Consider the following 15,658-nt stretch of genomic DNA (forward strand, 5'->3'; position numbering starts at 1 on the left):
AACAGAGGCTGATGCTCCCCATGGTATCCCAGCCCATGGATTAGGGAGAGATGTGGAGGAAGGTGATGCTGATGCATCATCTTCCACCCTATAGTCCCATCTACAGGGCTCTTCTTCCCTTTCCCAGTTTTGCCCAGGGTTGGGATGCCCCCATGGGGAGCTGGACGGATGCTCCCATGTGGTGGGAACATACACGGATCCCCCAGGTGATGCCATGTCCCTAAAAGCTAAAACATAAGTGCAATTCAACACAATTTGGGTGAAAACCTCTTCTCCTGTTACAATCTGGGTCAAATTCAGAGTGTTGTGGTCACCACTGCTTCCCCTGTGATGGGTGTTCCACACACCCCTTGCCCTGGCAGCAGTGCTGGGTGCCAACGAGGGTCCTGGCTCTGGGATGACACTTGGGAAAGGCTTGAAACGGAGAATCTCTGACCTGGATTAAAAATAAGGAATCGAGGTGGTGGTTTTTCGCTGCCAGGCTTGGAAAAACCATGTCATGCCAGGGATGCTCCAGGGCTGGCAGTGCAAATGCATCCCTGCAGGAGGAAGAGCCAACGGGGAGGGCACAGGGGCTTTGTCCCCAGGACCAGGTGCTTTGAGTGCTGAAGGCACTGGCAGAACCTGGAGGCTGAAAGAAACATGCCAGGGGTAGATCTGGAGCACCACATTCCTTCATCTGTCAAGGAAAATCCAGCTATTTCCCCCCACAAATCGGGGCTTTTGAAAAGGAAAACTGGAATTAGGTACATAAAGAAAAGCTGGACACACTTTCCACATAATTTTAAGATGGTTGCAAGACTTGGAGGTCACTAATATTTCTCCTGGACCTGGTGTAAAGGTTTGGAAATCAGCAGGGGAGCAGTTGCCTAGCCCAGCTCCTCATCACTGGTGTGTTTTTGCCCTCTGCAATCCCCTCACTGTCCCCCTTGGAGGTGGGAGTGACATCCTGGTGACACCCCCCCCCCCCGTCCACTCAGACATTGGATGTGACAAATCAGGTCACACCGTCTCTTCTTAAGCCAAACAGGGATAAAATGTCCCAGGGAGGGCAAATGTCCCATCCCTGGTCCAGCCACTCCCCTCCAGCACCCCCATGTCCCCATCCAGCCCCATCCATAACCTTGGATACACTGGCTCTCCCCTTCGTAGAACCTTCCCTCTCTTGGCACATATATACATATATTATATATATGTTATGGTTGTTATTTCTGCATGATGGACGGTTTATTGATCTGAAGCTTCTGTTCATAAAAAACCAAACCAAAACAAAAAAACAACCCAATTTAAAATTCCCTGAGCCTGGAAAATGACGGGTAGGTAGTTGGGACATTGGGACATTCATCTTCTTTGCCACCTTTTCATGTCGATTTTATTATTAGTATTGATTTATTTAAATATATATTTATATATATATATATATATATATATTTTTCTGTCCCTTCCCAGGAGTCCCTCCCCCCCCCTTATCCACCCCCCCTCCCCCAATCCGTGCGGCGGATCCGGCGCGTCAGTTTTTGTTTTTAATCCTCTGCTTGGCCGGGATATAAGGCAGCACCGTCTGGGTGCTTTTGTCGGCCACGGTCTGGGTGCTGCTGTTCCTCATCAGCCGCCGGCCCGGGGCCGCGCCGCCGCCGCCGGCGTTCGGGTGCTTCGAGGGCCCCGCCGGCACCTTCCTGCCGGGCTCCTCGGGCCCCTCGTCCCCCGGGGACGCCGTGCTGTCACCGTCCCGGTCATCGTCGCAGCACAGCGCGTGGTACAGCACCTTGTCGCTGAAGCGGACCCGCTCCCGAGTGCCGGCCGGGCGGGGATGCGACAGCTTCTGGCTGGATGTGGTGCCGAAGGCTTCCTCGCTGGACGAATCCGGGGTGCCCCCGCCCCGGGGCCCGTTGGGGATGGGCAGCCCCCCGTTCATCAGCCGGTAGTCGGGCTGGCGAGCGGGCGGGGGCTGCGGCTGCGGCCGGGGGGGCTCGGGACCGTCGCCCGGGTCGGAGGGGGTGGAAGCATCCAGGAAGGAGCAGAATTCCCAGCTGTCGGAGAGGATGTCGGAGGCGGCGAAATCGAGGGGTCCCAGCTCGAAGGTGCCTCCGCCCTTGTCGCTGCTGGAGGTGCTGCTGGCCGTCGCCGTCGTCCAGTCGTCCGGCTCCAGGTCGAACTCGAAGTCGGACGTCAGGCGGTCGATCTGGCTCACCACCTGCGGACAGACGGACAGACGCACGGACAGAGAGGAGCCGCTGGGTGGGACCCTCCCGTTTCTGCTCCGTAATTACACCACGCCCCTAAATCTCTGCTGTTTGCCCTGGCACCACTGGTGTGATGAGCTGGGAGGTCTCAGCTCGACTGGAGCCTCCTGGCAGGGACTGAAGCCCACCCGGTGGTAAAGCACCCAACCCCCCAAGCCTTGGGTGCCCCTGAGCGCTCGGTGTGACAGGATGGGCCTTTCCCAGGGTCTGCCCTGTCCCCTGGGATGACTCCCACCCCAAATCCCAGGGCATGTGGTGACCTTCGGTCCCTCTCACTTGACCATGGGGAGCCACCAGTGACTGCCACTTCCTCCCCCTGGAGAAGGCAGCTCCGTGGGTGAGGAAGCCAAGGCAGGTGGTGGATGATGGTCCAAGGTCCTGGATTGATCCCAATCCTTCATTTCTTTCACAGTGTTGAGTATATCAAGCCCTGTGGTGGCTTGGGGATGGGGCCCCACCATGCCACTGGGGACAGATCCCGCGTGAGGCGTGACTAAAACAAGTCCTAAAATATTAAAAATAATAGATGCAATGTCCTAAGGGAGGTTCAAGCCATGGGCAGGACTGGAAGGGGAAGGAAGGGAGGAATGACCTCTTTCCTCCTACGGCTCCCATGGATCATGGTCTCCACCTAACGACCTTGCTGAGGTTTTGGATGCAGCAGATTCATCACCCACCTTCAAGTCTTTAATCCTGCCCAGCTCAGGGGCTGCCCAGCACTGGCCACAGCACTTATCCTGCCCAGGAGACCCCAATCCCACCCGGCATCCGGACGGAACCATGTTTATCCACGTTGTTTCTTGGCTGGTGTCTCTGCGTGTGTGTGGGCGTGTGGGGCTCTGTTTCGTGGGGGAGGCAGAGCACGACGTGGAAATCCAACTCCGTGGCACTGGGAAGTGTGTATTTTTGGCAGTTTGCTGGCTCACCTCCCCTCTCTCTGGGGGAGCTGGCAGAGGGCCTGGCTGGTCCCTGTGCTGCCAAGCAGGAGGTGGGCAGCGGCAGACAAGGGGGGCCAGGGGGAACCCCTCCATACTCCTGGTACCTGTTTGTGACCCACGTGATGCAATCTGGGCTCCTCCCATCCCCAGCTCGGGCACCCGTGGGCATCGGTGCCCCCTGCACCCCAGGACTATGTCCCTCCTGGATGCTCATCCCACTCACAGAGCATCTGGAAGCACAAATTTGCTTGGCTTCTTCCAGGTGGTTTCTTCACGCAGTGATGTTGTTTTTCATTACTGCTGTTCCCTCCCCATCTTTTTCCTTCCACTGCCCTTCCACCTGTCCTTTCCTGTTGGAAACCAGCCACAAATCTCCAAAAATAAGGGAAGGAAGGTAAATCAATGGGCAGTGTCTTGCCAGACACCTTTCCTTTCCTTCTCCTCACGCCACTAAAAAGCCCTGACTTATCTCCACCAGTCCCACGGTTCATCGCTGGGTGTTGGAGCCTCCCATCCACCAAGATTAATTAATCATGGCACATCTCTCCATCATTTTTATGCTGCTGTATCCTGTAATTCCATGTCCTTTGAGCATTTTTTCCTGTAAGGAACTGAGTCCTTGGGCTCAGACACCCCATCCCATCTGAGGGTGGGTACCCCAAACCTGCTGTCATGGGGCCGGGTTGCCCTCGGTCTCTGCATCCCTCTGCCAGATGCCGACATGCAGAGGTTTGGGACAGCTCCATAAATCCCTGGAAATGCCCCATAAAGCATGGCTCAGCAGGGCAGGCTCCTCACAGAGCCCCCGTGGTGGGTGTGGGCAGAGTTAAGGGTAATTTAATATGTCTGGGCAACTGAAACGGGGAGCCCGGGGGGACGATTACTCTGCCAGCAGCCGGAGTGGCTCCGTTACATTCTGCTGACCTAATTTTAATCAAATTCCCATATTTGAGCTCCAAATTTCGCTCGTTCCACAGCCTTGCCCATGCAGCTCTCCTGCTCTGCTCAGCTCCTGAGGATTTGGCACCAAGGATGGGGAACTTGAGCCCCCCCAGGTGCGCCCGGGCGTGGACAAGCAGCACCCCCTCTTGTGAATCAGCCACCGGCCCCCACGGGACAGCTCTGGGCTCTGCCCACAGGTAGGACCATTTCTGGGGACACCTGAGGCTGTGTGACAACCTGGAGAGGAGCATCTCTGGAGGACAAAGTGGTGCCACCTCCACGGGGGCACAACCCCAAGGGGCACAGGGTGGGTTTGGGTGAGGGTGGTGGGGCTGGATGTGTGTGTGTGTGTTTGCTGCCTGCTGTGAACAAAGGGTTGGGAAAATGAGGAGACCTGGGAATGGGGAGACCCTTTCTGGGGTGGGACGAGCTGGTGTGAGCAGGAGAAGGGAGACTGAATGGCTGGGGTTGCTGCCTGGGAGGGGGTTGGCCATGCTGGCGATAAAAGATGCCAAAAAACATCTTTCCATGGAAAAGGAGGTGGTTAGGAAATGGGAGGAGGGGGTGGGAGAGAGTAGTGCACCCACCATCAGACCTGAGCACGTGGTCTAATATGCTCCAGATGGGCACTGATACACCTTAACAACCCTGATCAGCCCCTCCTGGGACCCATATAAGACCAGTTTTGGGATAAAACCTCTTTTCTGAGCTGTGCTGGAGTAGAACCTGTCCCCAGTTCCACGTGGTGGTCCCACAGCTGGGTTCTCTCCTGGATGGACCTCCTGAAGCCCATGCCAGGTCCTGCTTGTGGGATGGACCCTGAATCTGCATCATGTCCTTGTATCCTAGAGGGACTTTGTGTCCCCAAAGGATGGCAGAGCTGGGGACACTGAGCTGAGTGCTCATCCCAAGGAGCAGAAGGCAACAGGCATTACCTAAGCTCCTCACCTGTGATCTCCAACTTATTTTTCCAGCCATGGAAGACCTCTAGAGAGGACAGGCAGGGACCCACCCATCCTTCAAGCTTTGGCTTTGAAGGGTGCTGAGATGCTGGGAGCATCCACAACGAAGTCTTGACATTAGAAAAGGTGATTTTTCCTGTTCCCAATGCACCATCAGATATCTTTTTTTCTTTTTTTTTTTTTCCTCTTATCTTTGGGGGAGAAAGGGTGGAACTCAAGGAAGGGCGTTAAAAAGAAGATGACGCGACCTCTTCTTTCTTAGTGACAAGAAAGAATTAGGAAAAAGGGCAGGAATAGAGCTGTCTTTGGGAAACACCCGGCTATTATTATTTTTTAATAAGGCAGCAAAATGATTTCTGCTGAAACCCTCAGCTGGAATGAGATCACCTCTGTTTCCACAAAGGCTCAGTGATTACAGCACTGGGTTCAGGGGGAGAGTCTCCCTGGGCTTTGACTCGGGTCCCTGACACCCAGGGCCCTCCTCATCCTCATTAAAGGGACCCGCTGCCATTTGGGATTGGGCGGTGACAGGAGGAGGCACATGCCCATCCCAATCCTCGTGCCCATCCTGCTTCTTGTGGTGGCACACAGGGATTAGTGTCACATCAGCAGTGGCTCACTCAGGGCTATTTTTAGGAGCACTTGCTATTTTAAATGGGGAGCAGTGGGGTGGGGTGGGGTGTTGTTAAATACCTATATGACACTTGGTACTCGCTGAGGATTTAAATGTAAAGTAGGATTTGGGCTTTTCTCCCCCCTTTTCTCCTTCCTGAAGCAGGTTGTCAAAGCTTTTCCAGCTGAGGCCATCGCTGCTGGCAGAGGGAGCCAGGATGAGGGAGTTGGGGGGGGAGGGATGACCAGATCTGGGGTGGTTTGGGACAAGGCCCTGGTGATGTTCTCATCCCTCAGAGAACTGGGGTGGGTTTGTTCCCCTACAAGCAGGTTGGGAGGTGTGGGGTGTCCTCAGCATGTGGTGGAAGTGCCATGTGGGTGATAGACAGGACGTGTCCCCATCCATCCTCCATCACTTTTAGGTTGCTGCAAAGAGCCACCTTTTTGGTGACAGCAGAGCATCCCTGGTCCAGCTGGGGTATCCGGCAGCAGGAAAACAGGGACCAAAATAATTCCCCCTTGACCTCGTGTGTGGTGTCACCAAGGGGCCTCATCCTGCTGCACCCCAGTGTCCTGAAAGCAGCTGCTGGGTGGCCAAGGGTGCTCAGCTCTCGCCCAAAGGGACGAACTTCGAGCAGTTGGAGGATGGAGTGAGGCAGAGGGATGAGCCACATCCCTGTGGAACCCCAGAGAGATGGACACGGAGCAAGGATGACCTAAACCATGTTCATCCCCACCCCAAAAACCAGCTCCCGCCATCCCACCCAGCTGGGAGTGCTGGGTGCTCCCCTCCCCTCACACTGGTCCCCACGGCCATGGACGTTGCAGGCAGCCAGAAGCTTTCCGGATAAAAGCCCTAAATTGGGTGTTCACCTCCCCAGCTAAGGCAGATGTTGAACATCTGGAGTATTGTCGTTGTTTTTAATGGGATTTTGGGTTGTTGGCTGCACATCAAGCACTGAGCTCCCTGGCTGGGAGTTAGGTCTGGTGGCTCCAGCTCCCACGTTTTGGCCCTGCCGTTTCCTATCGAGGAACTAAACCTCCTGGACGCCCAGGAAGACGCTGGAGAGGCGGGAGGATGAGAGGGGACTTCAAAGGCTGCCTGGTCAGTAGTTGGTAACGCGAATTCCCGGGGCCGGGGAAGGAGCTGGAAGATGCTGGGATCAAAGTGGTCTGAGAGCCCCTTCATCCCCACACGGCCTTTGAAGAGGAGGGGAGGCGGATCCGTGCTCAGGGCAGGTTCTGGTGGGTGAAGGCGGGGCCGGGATGGGGAGATCAAACACGGCACTGCTTGGGCTGTCTCTGCTCCAGCGATGGGGGGCCCTGTGTGTGTCCCCTCAGCCGCCCTCCGGCGAGATGCAACAGTTTTCCCAATCCAGAGCAGAACATCCCATCCCCAGCCACGGTGGGAGCAGGGATTTTTGTGTGTCCCCCCATGCTCCCCGTTCCCAGCACCTCCAGCAGCACATTTTGGGGTCCAAAGCATTTCCACAGAATGATGGAATGTTTGGGCTGGAAGGAACCTGAAAGCCCGTCTCGTTCCAACCCCTGCCATGGGCAGGGACACCTTCCACTAGGCCAGGTTGCTCCAAGCTCCATCCAACCTGGCCTGGAACACTTCCAGGGATGGATTTTCCAATGGCATGCAGCTGCTTTTCCAGGCTGGATCCGGCCCGTGTGTCCCTGCACCGTGCTTTGCTGCCAGCTGGTGCACAGAGGGGATGAGCAACAGGACCGTGCAGCCCATGCTAAAATTCCCCAGCCCTATTCCCAAAGCATCAAATCATCCTGGAGGCATTTGACACCAACAATTCCTCCCCCCGCAGGGGAAAAGAGCCACCCCAAAGCTCCACCACCCCCACAGCCAAATGCTCCTGGAGCAGGGACCTTCCCACTTCCCGGTGCAGGCAAGGTGAGTAAATATTTAATAAGGAATGAATGATTAATTGGAGCTGGCAAACTGAAGCAGAGTTGCAGGGGCCTCTCTTCCCCGAGCTGATCCTTACAAATGAGCGTGCCGAGGATCCAGGGTTCATTTGCTCCATCATCAGCTGCTAAATAGTTCAAAATCATCCTGCACATCTCCCAAACATGTTGTTATTAGAATAATAAGCCTCCTTCTCGCCATGAACTTCCCCAAGCATTCCCAGCTAATCACCTATTGATTACAACATTATTAAGGTATTTATTATCATAAGGGATTGCAGGGAGGGTTTTCCTCGTGCCAAAGTGTTGGAGGGAACCCCTCTGTGCTGTTCTGGGTGGTGGGACCCCATTGCTTCCATCAGCAGCTGCAGAGGGGACAGGACTCTCCCTATGGGAATTTTTGGGGGTTTAAACAGATATCTGGGTTTATTTCCCGCCGTGGATGGTTTCCCACCCCCAGCACTAATCCCCCAAGGGTGGGAAGGAGCTCAGCTTTGCCGTGGAGCTTCTTGAGACCTCCTGGGGTATCTTATTCCCTGTGGCATCGCGGTGATCCCCGCGGGAAGAGGCCGGGGCTGGCAGGAGGTGCGTGGGAGGGAGGCAGCATGGCAAGCGCGCGGCGGAAGCGCCTTCCCTGCTGCCTCCTGCCTGATTTCTACTTCCAGTGTGCGTTTTCAATCAAAGATTTTAATAATCATTTTCCCCGCACATAATACAGCCCTGTCTTGGAGTGCTGGGGAATAATTATATACACAAAAGGGAAGGAGGGAGGGAGGGAGAGCGGGAGCGGGGAGGCTGGTGAAACAGCATCCCGAATAAAACGGACATCTGGAATGACAGCCTTCAGGTGGGAACCGCTCCCAGGAGGCGGGGATGGAGCCTGAACCAGTGTCTGGTCACACATCACATCCTCAGGGATGGGCCAGCAGAGTGGGGCTGCCCTGGGGTCTCCCACTGGAGCCTCCCCCCGGAGCATCCCACAGTCCTGGCTGGCTCTGGGACTCAGCGTCTCTGCTGAAGCAGGGACAACCTGAGAAGAAAGGCTCATGTGAGCCAGAGCCAGCTGTGCCTGGAGCTGGTGAGCAGTTTTGGAGCAGGAACCATCCCTGGGTGAAAGCCCTTGTGCCCACACAGGGTGTTGATGGCTTCGGGGGTTATTTTTAGCAAGGTGATTATGGCCTGGCTGCTGCCTCCAGGTGGGTAAAGTCCTGGTACCCAGCTCCCTGTGCAAGGAGAACCTGGAAGGAGCAGGTCCAGCATCACCCAGTGCCCTCCAGTATCACCCAGTGATAGTTTTTCCAGTGCAGGTTTTCCAGCTCCGTGGGTGTGTCAGGTGCCTTCACTGGGCACATCCAGCCCTGCATCCCAACCCACCAGTGATGCCCCTACCAGAGGAGGTGGCCACAGGGATGGATATTTCCAAAGCCCCCATGGTGGTTCCGCTGGAGAACACACCAATATCACAAGTGCCAGGACACTGGTGGCCTTTGATGGCCCTGAGCAGCCCCAGCTGGGACCCCACCTCTGAGACCACCTAAGCTCAGGGCCATCAGCCCTGCCTGTCCCCAGCCTTGTCCCCGTGTCCTGGTCCTCACTTCCAACCAAGGAAGAGCATCACTATGTGCAAGGAAGACAACAAAAAGGGCTTATTTTTTCACTTCTTTTTCACTAAAATCTTAGAGATTACAATTTGCCAGCCTGGTGTCTGCCACGTACTTTTCTGTGTGGGCTTGAAAGAGAATTCCACATAACCTGCTCCCATTGAGTTTGCTCTGAGTGATCCAGAGGGCAAGAAGATGAATTTCCATCCCTGGAAGTGTCCAAGGCCTGGTTGGACGGGGCTTGGAGCAACCTGGTCTGGTGGAAGATGTCCCTGCCCATGACAGGGAAGTGGAACAAGACGGGCTTTAAACCCATCAACTCAAACCATTCTATGAATTTCCAAAGCCTCTAACACCCAGATTCTGCTTGGTTTGGGGAAAACCAGACCTCTGTTTCTCTGGAGTCCCTGACTCCTGGTTCAACCTGGTTGGACTGGTGTGTTTTAGCTCTGAAGCCTGCACTGAGTGTACTGAGATTTAGGCTGTTTTGTATGAATTCAGCTAATTGCTGCAGAGTTTTGTGGATCTGTTCTGGGAGCTGGGAGAAGGGCTGAAGTTTGGGACCCACCTCATGTCTGGCTCCACGCTGACCTGGCCTCACTGTCCCTTGATGTGGGGGGCTCTCCCAGGGCAACCATGGGACACTGCCTGGGAGGTTACCAGTGTCTAGGCATGTGCCAGCTCCATGGAAAAAACATTTCCATGCTTTAACACTTCCTGGTACCCTCTGGAGAAGCCACTCCATGGGATGTGGACCCCCTCCCTGGCACAGAGCAGGGTGTCCCTGGGGTGGGGGCAGAGGATGGGTGTCCTCTGGTCACCTCCTCCTCTTCTCTCCTCTGACACGTGCTGGTACCACCTGACTTGGGCAGCCCACCAAGACCTTTCTGGCCCCAAGAGCTGGACAGGGACCTTGTGGAGCCACCCAAAGTTTGGTGGCAAGCACAGCCTGGTCTCAGCTGTGAAACGGTCGGGGGTTGGCCCCATCCTGGTCCTTCTTATCCCTCCATATCCTCAGCAAGAGGGATGCTCACCTGATCATGGTGGTCCCACCTGGCCTTAAATTCATGGGGCTGATAGAACGGGCCAGTTGCCATCATCATCCTCCCTTTGAAGGCCTGTTAAGCTCCTGGAGGAGCATGAAGTGAGCTCAGGCTAAATAGAAAGTAGCTCTGCCTCCCGATTATTACTATTATGGCTTTTCCTAATCCATCAGAGATGTTTTGGGCTCTGCTGATGGCACTGCAAGATTTGGTGGGGGAGCAGGGGGCTTTTTGCTTTGGGTGGCTGGGTTTGCTTTCTGCTGCTGGAAGGACTGACAAAGCCAGGAGAGGAAGGAAAATCTCTTGGGGTGCCACAGCCCGGTCGAGACCGCACAGGGACAACTTCCCCTAAAATCTCCTGGATGGAGTGGAGCCATCCCAAAGGAGGACACTGCACCGCAGGCTGGAGGATGTCCCCTCCCTGACCACAGCCACCAAGATGATGTTGGTGCACCTGCATCAGCGTTCTCTTGGTGGCATCCAGATGCCACTGACCCACATGGGGCTGCTCCATGGTGCCCATGGCAAGTTCCTGCCCTTCCTGAGGGGTGGCAAGGTTCTGGATACAGTCCCAGGCCATGGAGAGGATGCCAGCGCCCGCCTGCCCTGTTGCCAAAGCAATCAGCCGCTCCATGCTCAAGGCTACTGCACACTTGCCACCACCACTCCCCATCCCCTGCAGGGGTGTCCTAAATTACCAACCCCATCCCGATCCCCTTCCCCTCCAGTTTGGAGGTGTGTGGCCCAAACACTCAAGCCAGGGAAATATTAAATTCCCCACCAAAGCGTCTCTGTGGTGCATCTGCACCAGGAGAAAACTCCAACCACACTTTGTGTGTGCACACAGATATTTCTGCAGGAGTACTGGGCCCTCTCCAACCAGGCTACAGGACACCCAGTCACTCTGACCCCCTGTCCGTGCTGTGGGTGCTCCTCATTGCACCCAGGACTGATGCCATATTTTCAGTGCCCTCCGCAATGCCAGAGGGACCCACCATCCCCGCTCTGTCCACCTCCTTGGTTTGGAAGGGGCCTGGAAAACACCCTCCAAGACAGAGCAGAGTGGATTGTGACACCAGCTCTCCCAGTGCTGGTGGTGCTGCTCTTACCAGCAGCACCTGCAGAGCTGGTGCCTCAGCTGGGCCCCCTCACCCCGAGCAAACCCCGGGGTCAAGGTCAAGAGCGATTTTACAAACCATGCCCAGTTTTCTCCCTTATTGGAAAATCCTATTGCACATCATCCAGGTGCCTCCTGGGGCCGGTGGGTTGCGGGTGCTGAGCTGGCTCTGCTCCCCCCATCCTGGCCCTGGGGCAGGGGGACAGGGACAGAGCACCCCTATTTGGGATCAGCAGCTACCACGACCCGCTCTCCTACCTCCCGGAGCTCCTTGGCCACCTCCTTGAGCTCCTGTAAGATGCCTTCCAGTTGCCCGATCACCATTTTCATCCGGCTCCGGATCCTTTCCCGTTCACAATTACTCTTGCTGCTGCTACAATTGCTGCTGCTGCTGCTGGGGTGGTCACTGGGCTGCCTGTCCTGGCAGGTCCGGGAGTCCATCCTTCCCTACCAGCCTCGGTTCCCGGCCCCAACGGCTCTGTCCATCCTGCTCCCCCCTAGCCGGGTGGCCTGGCGTCCGCGCAGCCCCTCTCGGCCGGGGAGCTTTCAACATCTTAACGTTCCCCTGCCTCCAAGGAAGTCCCAGCCGCACGCTCGCCTCCCTGCGAGGTCGGGGGGCTCTGGTTCGGAGCGGGGAGCGGGGTCGGGATGCAGCATGCAGAGTCGGGAATGCTGCGGAGGGGACTCAGCCGGTGGCCGCAGGGAGGTGTGAGGTGGCCATGGGGTGAGCAGAGGACGTGGAGGAGGAGGAAGAGGAGGAGGAAGAGTCCCTTGGATGTCCCAGGAAGCTAAAATCCAGCAGCTCACGCCTTGCCTGCTCCCCGACGCCGGGGAGGGGAATGCAGGGCTGAGTGTCCCCGGGGAGCGACGCTTCTCCCCACGTCGGGCCCTCGCTCCGGGGTCTGCGGCTCCAGCGCTGGGGGGTGGTGGTGGGGGGTCTCCCAGCTGGGCACAGGTGTCCTGGGGAGACCAGGGTCCCCTCCTGCAAGGACAGACAGACAACGTGAGGGAGCCATCCCTTCTGGAGCCAGGAAGGAGGTGGTGAGGCTCTGCCCACTCCCACCTTGCCTTGATCTCAGCCCCGGCACGAGGACAAGCCCCCAGGTACCCCCACAGCAACCCCCCCTAATTGAGTGAGGACAGGACGGAGCCTGACACTGTCCCTCTCCTTTTGCCCTCCCCACTTCCCCACAGTTTGAGACCCGGAGAATGGGGGCACAGTGGGGTCTCGCAGAGCCAGATGGATGGATAGAGGGACAGACAGACAGGCAGCCGTGCGGCTCAGGAACTCACCGTCGCGATCCAGAACCTCCTTGGCTCCAGTCCAAGCTCTTCCTTGTCCTTTTTTCCCCCTTCTCCTTTCCTTACTTCCTCCCCCTCCTCCTCCTCCTCTTTCTCCTCCCTCAGGGCTTTTCCGTGGCACAAGAGGAGTCCGGGGGCCACTTTCCTTCGGTTGCTGTTGGAAGGGGTGAGACGTTACCGGAGGTGACAGCCCGCCGGGGCGGGGGGACGGGGACACGCGTCCCGGGAGACTCATCTGCTTGCGGGGGGGTGTCGGGCAGCCTCCTCCCACCTGGGGCCCATCCCACCATCATCCTCCTCTCGGCTTGGTTCAAACCCCAACCCCACCTCGGCCAAGGAGGGGGGAAAACCCACCTTGGCCCCAAATGTCCCCCCTTTCCCCGGGGAGGGGGAAAGCAGCACGGGCGGAGGCGGAGTGGGATGGGGGGGGCGCGTCCCCCCAGCTCGGGGGTGCACACAGAGAGGGGGAGTCCCGGCATGCTCCCATCTCCATCCCCGGTACCCGCATCCTCCATCCCCGGTACCCGCATCCTCCATCCCCGCTGCTCCCATTCTTCAGCCCTGGTACCCGCATCCTTCAGCCCTGGTACCCGCATCCTTCAGCCCTGGTACCCGCATCCTCCGGGGCGCCGGGGATGGAGGATGTCGGTATCCGCAGCTTCCATCCCCGCTACCTGCATCCTCCATCCCTGCCGCTCTCATCCTCCATCCCCGGAGCCCGCATCCTCCTTCCCCTCTCCCCGCATCCTCCATCCCCGGAGCCCGCGTCCTCCATCCCCGCTCCCCGTATCCCAACTGCCCGCATCCCCCTCCCCTCCCTCCCTCCCTCCCTCTCCCCCCCCCCCTCCCCTCCCGCCGCCCCCCCCCCCCCCGGCCCGCCCGCCCGGCGCCCGGGGACCGGCCGGCCCTGAGCCCGCACCGCCGCCGGTCGGTCCCGGGGGCACCGCGCGGGGGTGCGGGGGTGCGGGGGCACCGGGAGGGAGGACAGGGGCGGGCGGCGCCCGGCGCCCCGGGCAGAGCCATGGGGCGGGCGGAGCGGCGGTGGGCGCCCGGCCCCCGGCCCCGGCCGCAGCCTCCCCGCGGCTCCCGGTTCGCTCGCCCCGGCGGCTGCTGTGTCAGAGAAAGGGGCTGAGCCTCCGCCGGGCGGGGGGGGCTTAAAGGGACCGGGAGCCCCGTTGCACGGGGGGCGGCGCCGGGGGAAACTGAGGCAGCGCCGGGGGTCCCTTGCTGGGGAGGAAGGGAGTCGTGCCTCAGTTTCCCCGCTCTGTCCCCCCCGCTTCAAATAACAGGCTCGTTAAGGCTGGTTCCTTCTGAATGCAAAATGCCCCTCCCCTGCCCCGCGGGTCGTATTTGGGGCCAATTTCTGCAAGATCTGTAAAAACCCACCGGGGATGTGGGAGCATCATCCCAGCACAGATCCCTGGATGGGAGGAAAACAACAACTATGGGTTTGTACGTGAGTGTGGGCGGGGGGGAGGAGGAGGGGGCGCTGGTCTGGTCTGGGGAGGAACCCCAAGGAGGGGAGGGAATTACTCCAAAGCAGGGTTCCAGCCTGGGGAAATCCATCCAGTTCAGCAGCAGTGGGAGCAAGGAGAGATTCCTGTCCTGGAGCTGAGCGGTGACGATAGGTGGCAATCCCAGGTCTGCCAGCGGCGAGGCGGCGGGTGCGCATTTATGTTATTTATTGCCTCCTACTGGGAATGTTCAAAAGTGCTGAACACACTTTTTGGCGTGGACCCGAACTGACTCATCCTTCAGCTTGTGAAGAGCTGATGCTTTGGGGGCTCTTCTGATTCCCGCAGAACATCCCGGTGGGAATCCGGGGATGGCAGGAGCGCCAAGGTGTGTGGTGGATGGTGGTGAGCAATCCCTCACTGCACGGATTTATTGGAATCAGTTTTTCCAGGGTAATCATATGGGAAGTTTTCAGCAGGAATCGCCTCCAATATTTTGTACCTGAGGCTCAGCCAGGAACAACACGGCCGCCTGGGTCCCCCACGGCCACCACGCTCCCCCTGCTTCCTCCAATAGCAGGTCAATGCCAGCTCGAGCTCTGCCTCATCCCAGAAATCAGCAGGGATACTGGGACAGCGATCTGGGGAAAGAGTGGAGGTGGTAAAACTCAGACAGAGGTGCTGCTTCTGGGAAGTCCAGTGGTGATGTGGGACCAGGTGGGAAAATACAGTGAATGACGTGGGGCAGAGGAGCAGCTGAATGCACTCCCATGGGGGATAAAATGAGCGGCTGAGGTGTGGACTGAGGAGGAAACACGGCTCCATCCGTGACCTGCTCTTCCCCTCTCCCAGCCGTGGTGGGCACCAGCAGCCCAGGGAGGTTCGGTCCCAGCCAGGTTGGTAAAAGATGCTCAGAAATATCCATGGTCAGCACTGGGGAGTGTGAGTACTGCCCAAAAACCTCCTGTCCGTGGTAGTGGAGCTAAAGCAGCCAAAATGGCCCTGCAGGGATGTCCAGAGCCTCCAGTGTGAGGTCAGAGCCCCAAGCTGCATCTCCTACAACCTGAAACCCTCTGGATGGTGTCTTGAGGATGTGAAACAAAGGGATGCAGTGAGGGATGTCCCCCCTGCCAAGGGGATGGAAAGGCTCAGCCTCTATGAGACACCCAAGAAGCCAAGCCCACAGCACACCTCACCCTTCACTCCTGCTTTCCTTTGCTCCAAAGCCCTGGATGGACATTCCCATGCTCCCCATCCTGGCTTGATCCTGCTGTGAATGCCACCATGTCTCCAGCTGCTGGTGGATTCATCACTGGTGGAGGAAGAATAGGAAGAAGGTGGAGTTTTCCTTTTAAAATTTATTTTCTGCTTCTATTTGCTGCTTTGCAAAGCCTGGATTCCCCCTCTGAAGAACCTGGAGAATGACACAGGATGCTTCTTCCCACCTGTGCATCACAGCCTGGATTTGGGAGTCGTGGCCCACCCCGCTCTCAGCTCTCATCGCCCTTGTGACTGATC

General features: G+C 57.6%; 1 protein-coding gene across 4 annotated transcripts; it reads right to left on the bottom strand.

Annotated features, from left to right (window-relative positions):
• Positions 1-1,474: 1,474 nt before the first annotated feature.
• On the bottom strand, positions 1,475-14,092 carry INSYN1 (inhibitory synaptic factor 1). 4 transcript variants are annotated; one of them, XM_027657860.1, is made up of 4 exons: positions 14,073-14,092; positions 12,678-12,840; positions 11,643-12,366; positions 1,511-2,194 (listed from the first exon to the last, which is right to left on the bottom strand). In XM_027657860.1, exons 3-4 carry the CDS (start codon positions 11,823-11,825, stop codon positions 1,511-1,513), a joined length of 867 nt encoding a protein of 288 aa, XP_027513661.1. In that variant the 5' UTR covers positions 11,826-12,366; positions 12,678-12,840; positions 14,073-14,092. The 4 variants fall into 4 exon arrangements, with proteins under 4 accessions (XP_027513662.1, XP_027513661.1, XP_027513659.1 ...); XM_027657858.1 differs by lacking the exon at positions 14,073-14,092 and adding an exon at positions 13,361-13,396; XM_027657859.1 differs by lacking the exon at positions 14,073-14,092 and adding an exon at positions 13,041-13,190.
• Between the last annotated feature and the right edge of the window lie 1,566 nt (positions 14,093-15,658).

Source organism: Corapipo altera, unplaced genomic scaffold, assembly GCF_003945725.1.
Source record: "Corapipo altera isolate COAL_440 unplaced genomic scaffold, ASM394572v1 308, whole genome shotgun sequence".
Classification (NCBI taxonomy): domain Eukaryota; kingdom Metazoa; phylum Chordata; class Aves; order Passeriformes; family Pipridae; genus Corapipo; species Corapipo altera.

Bases quoted from the DNA above. Each gene is read 5' to 3' on its own strand.
- INSYN1 (XM_027657861.1), bottom strand. From the start codon at position 11,825: ATGGACTCCCGGACCTGCCAGGACAGGCAGCCCAGTGACCACCCCAGC. The intron at 2,195-11,642 runs GTAGGAGAGCGG...GTCTGTCCGCAG, and splicing joins TGGCCAAGGAGCTCCGGGAG to GTGGTGAGCCAGATCGACCG.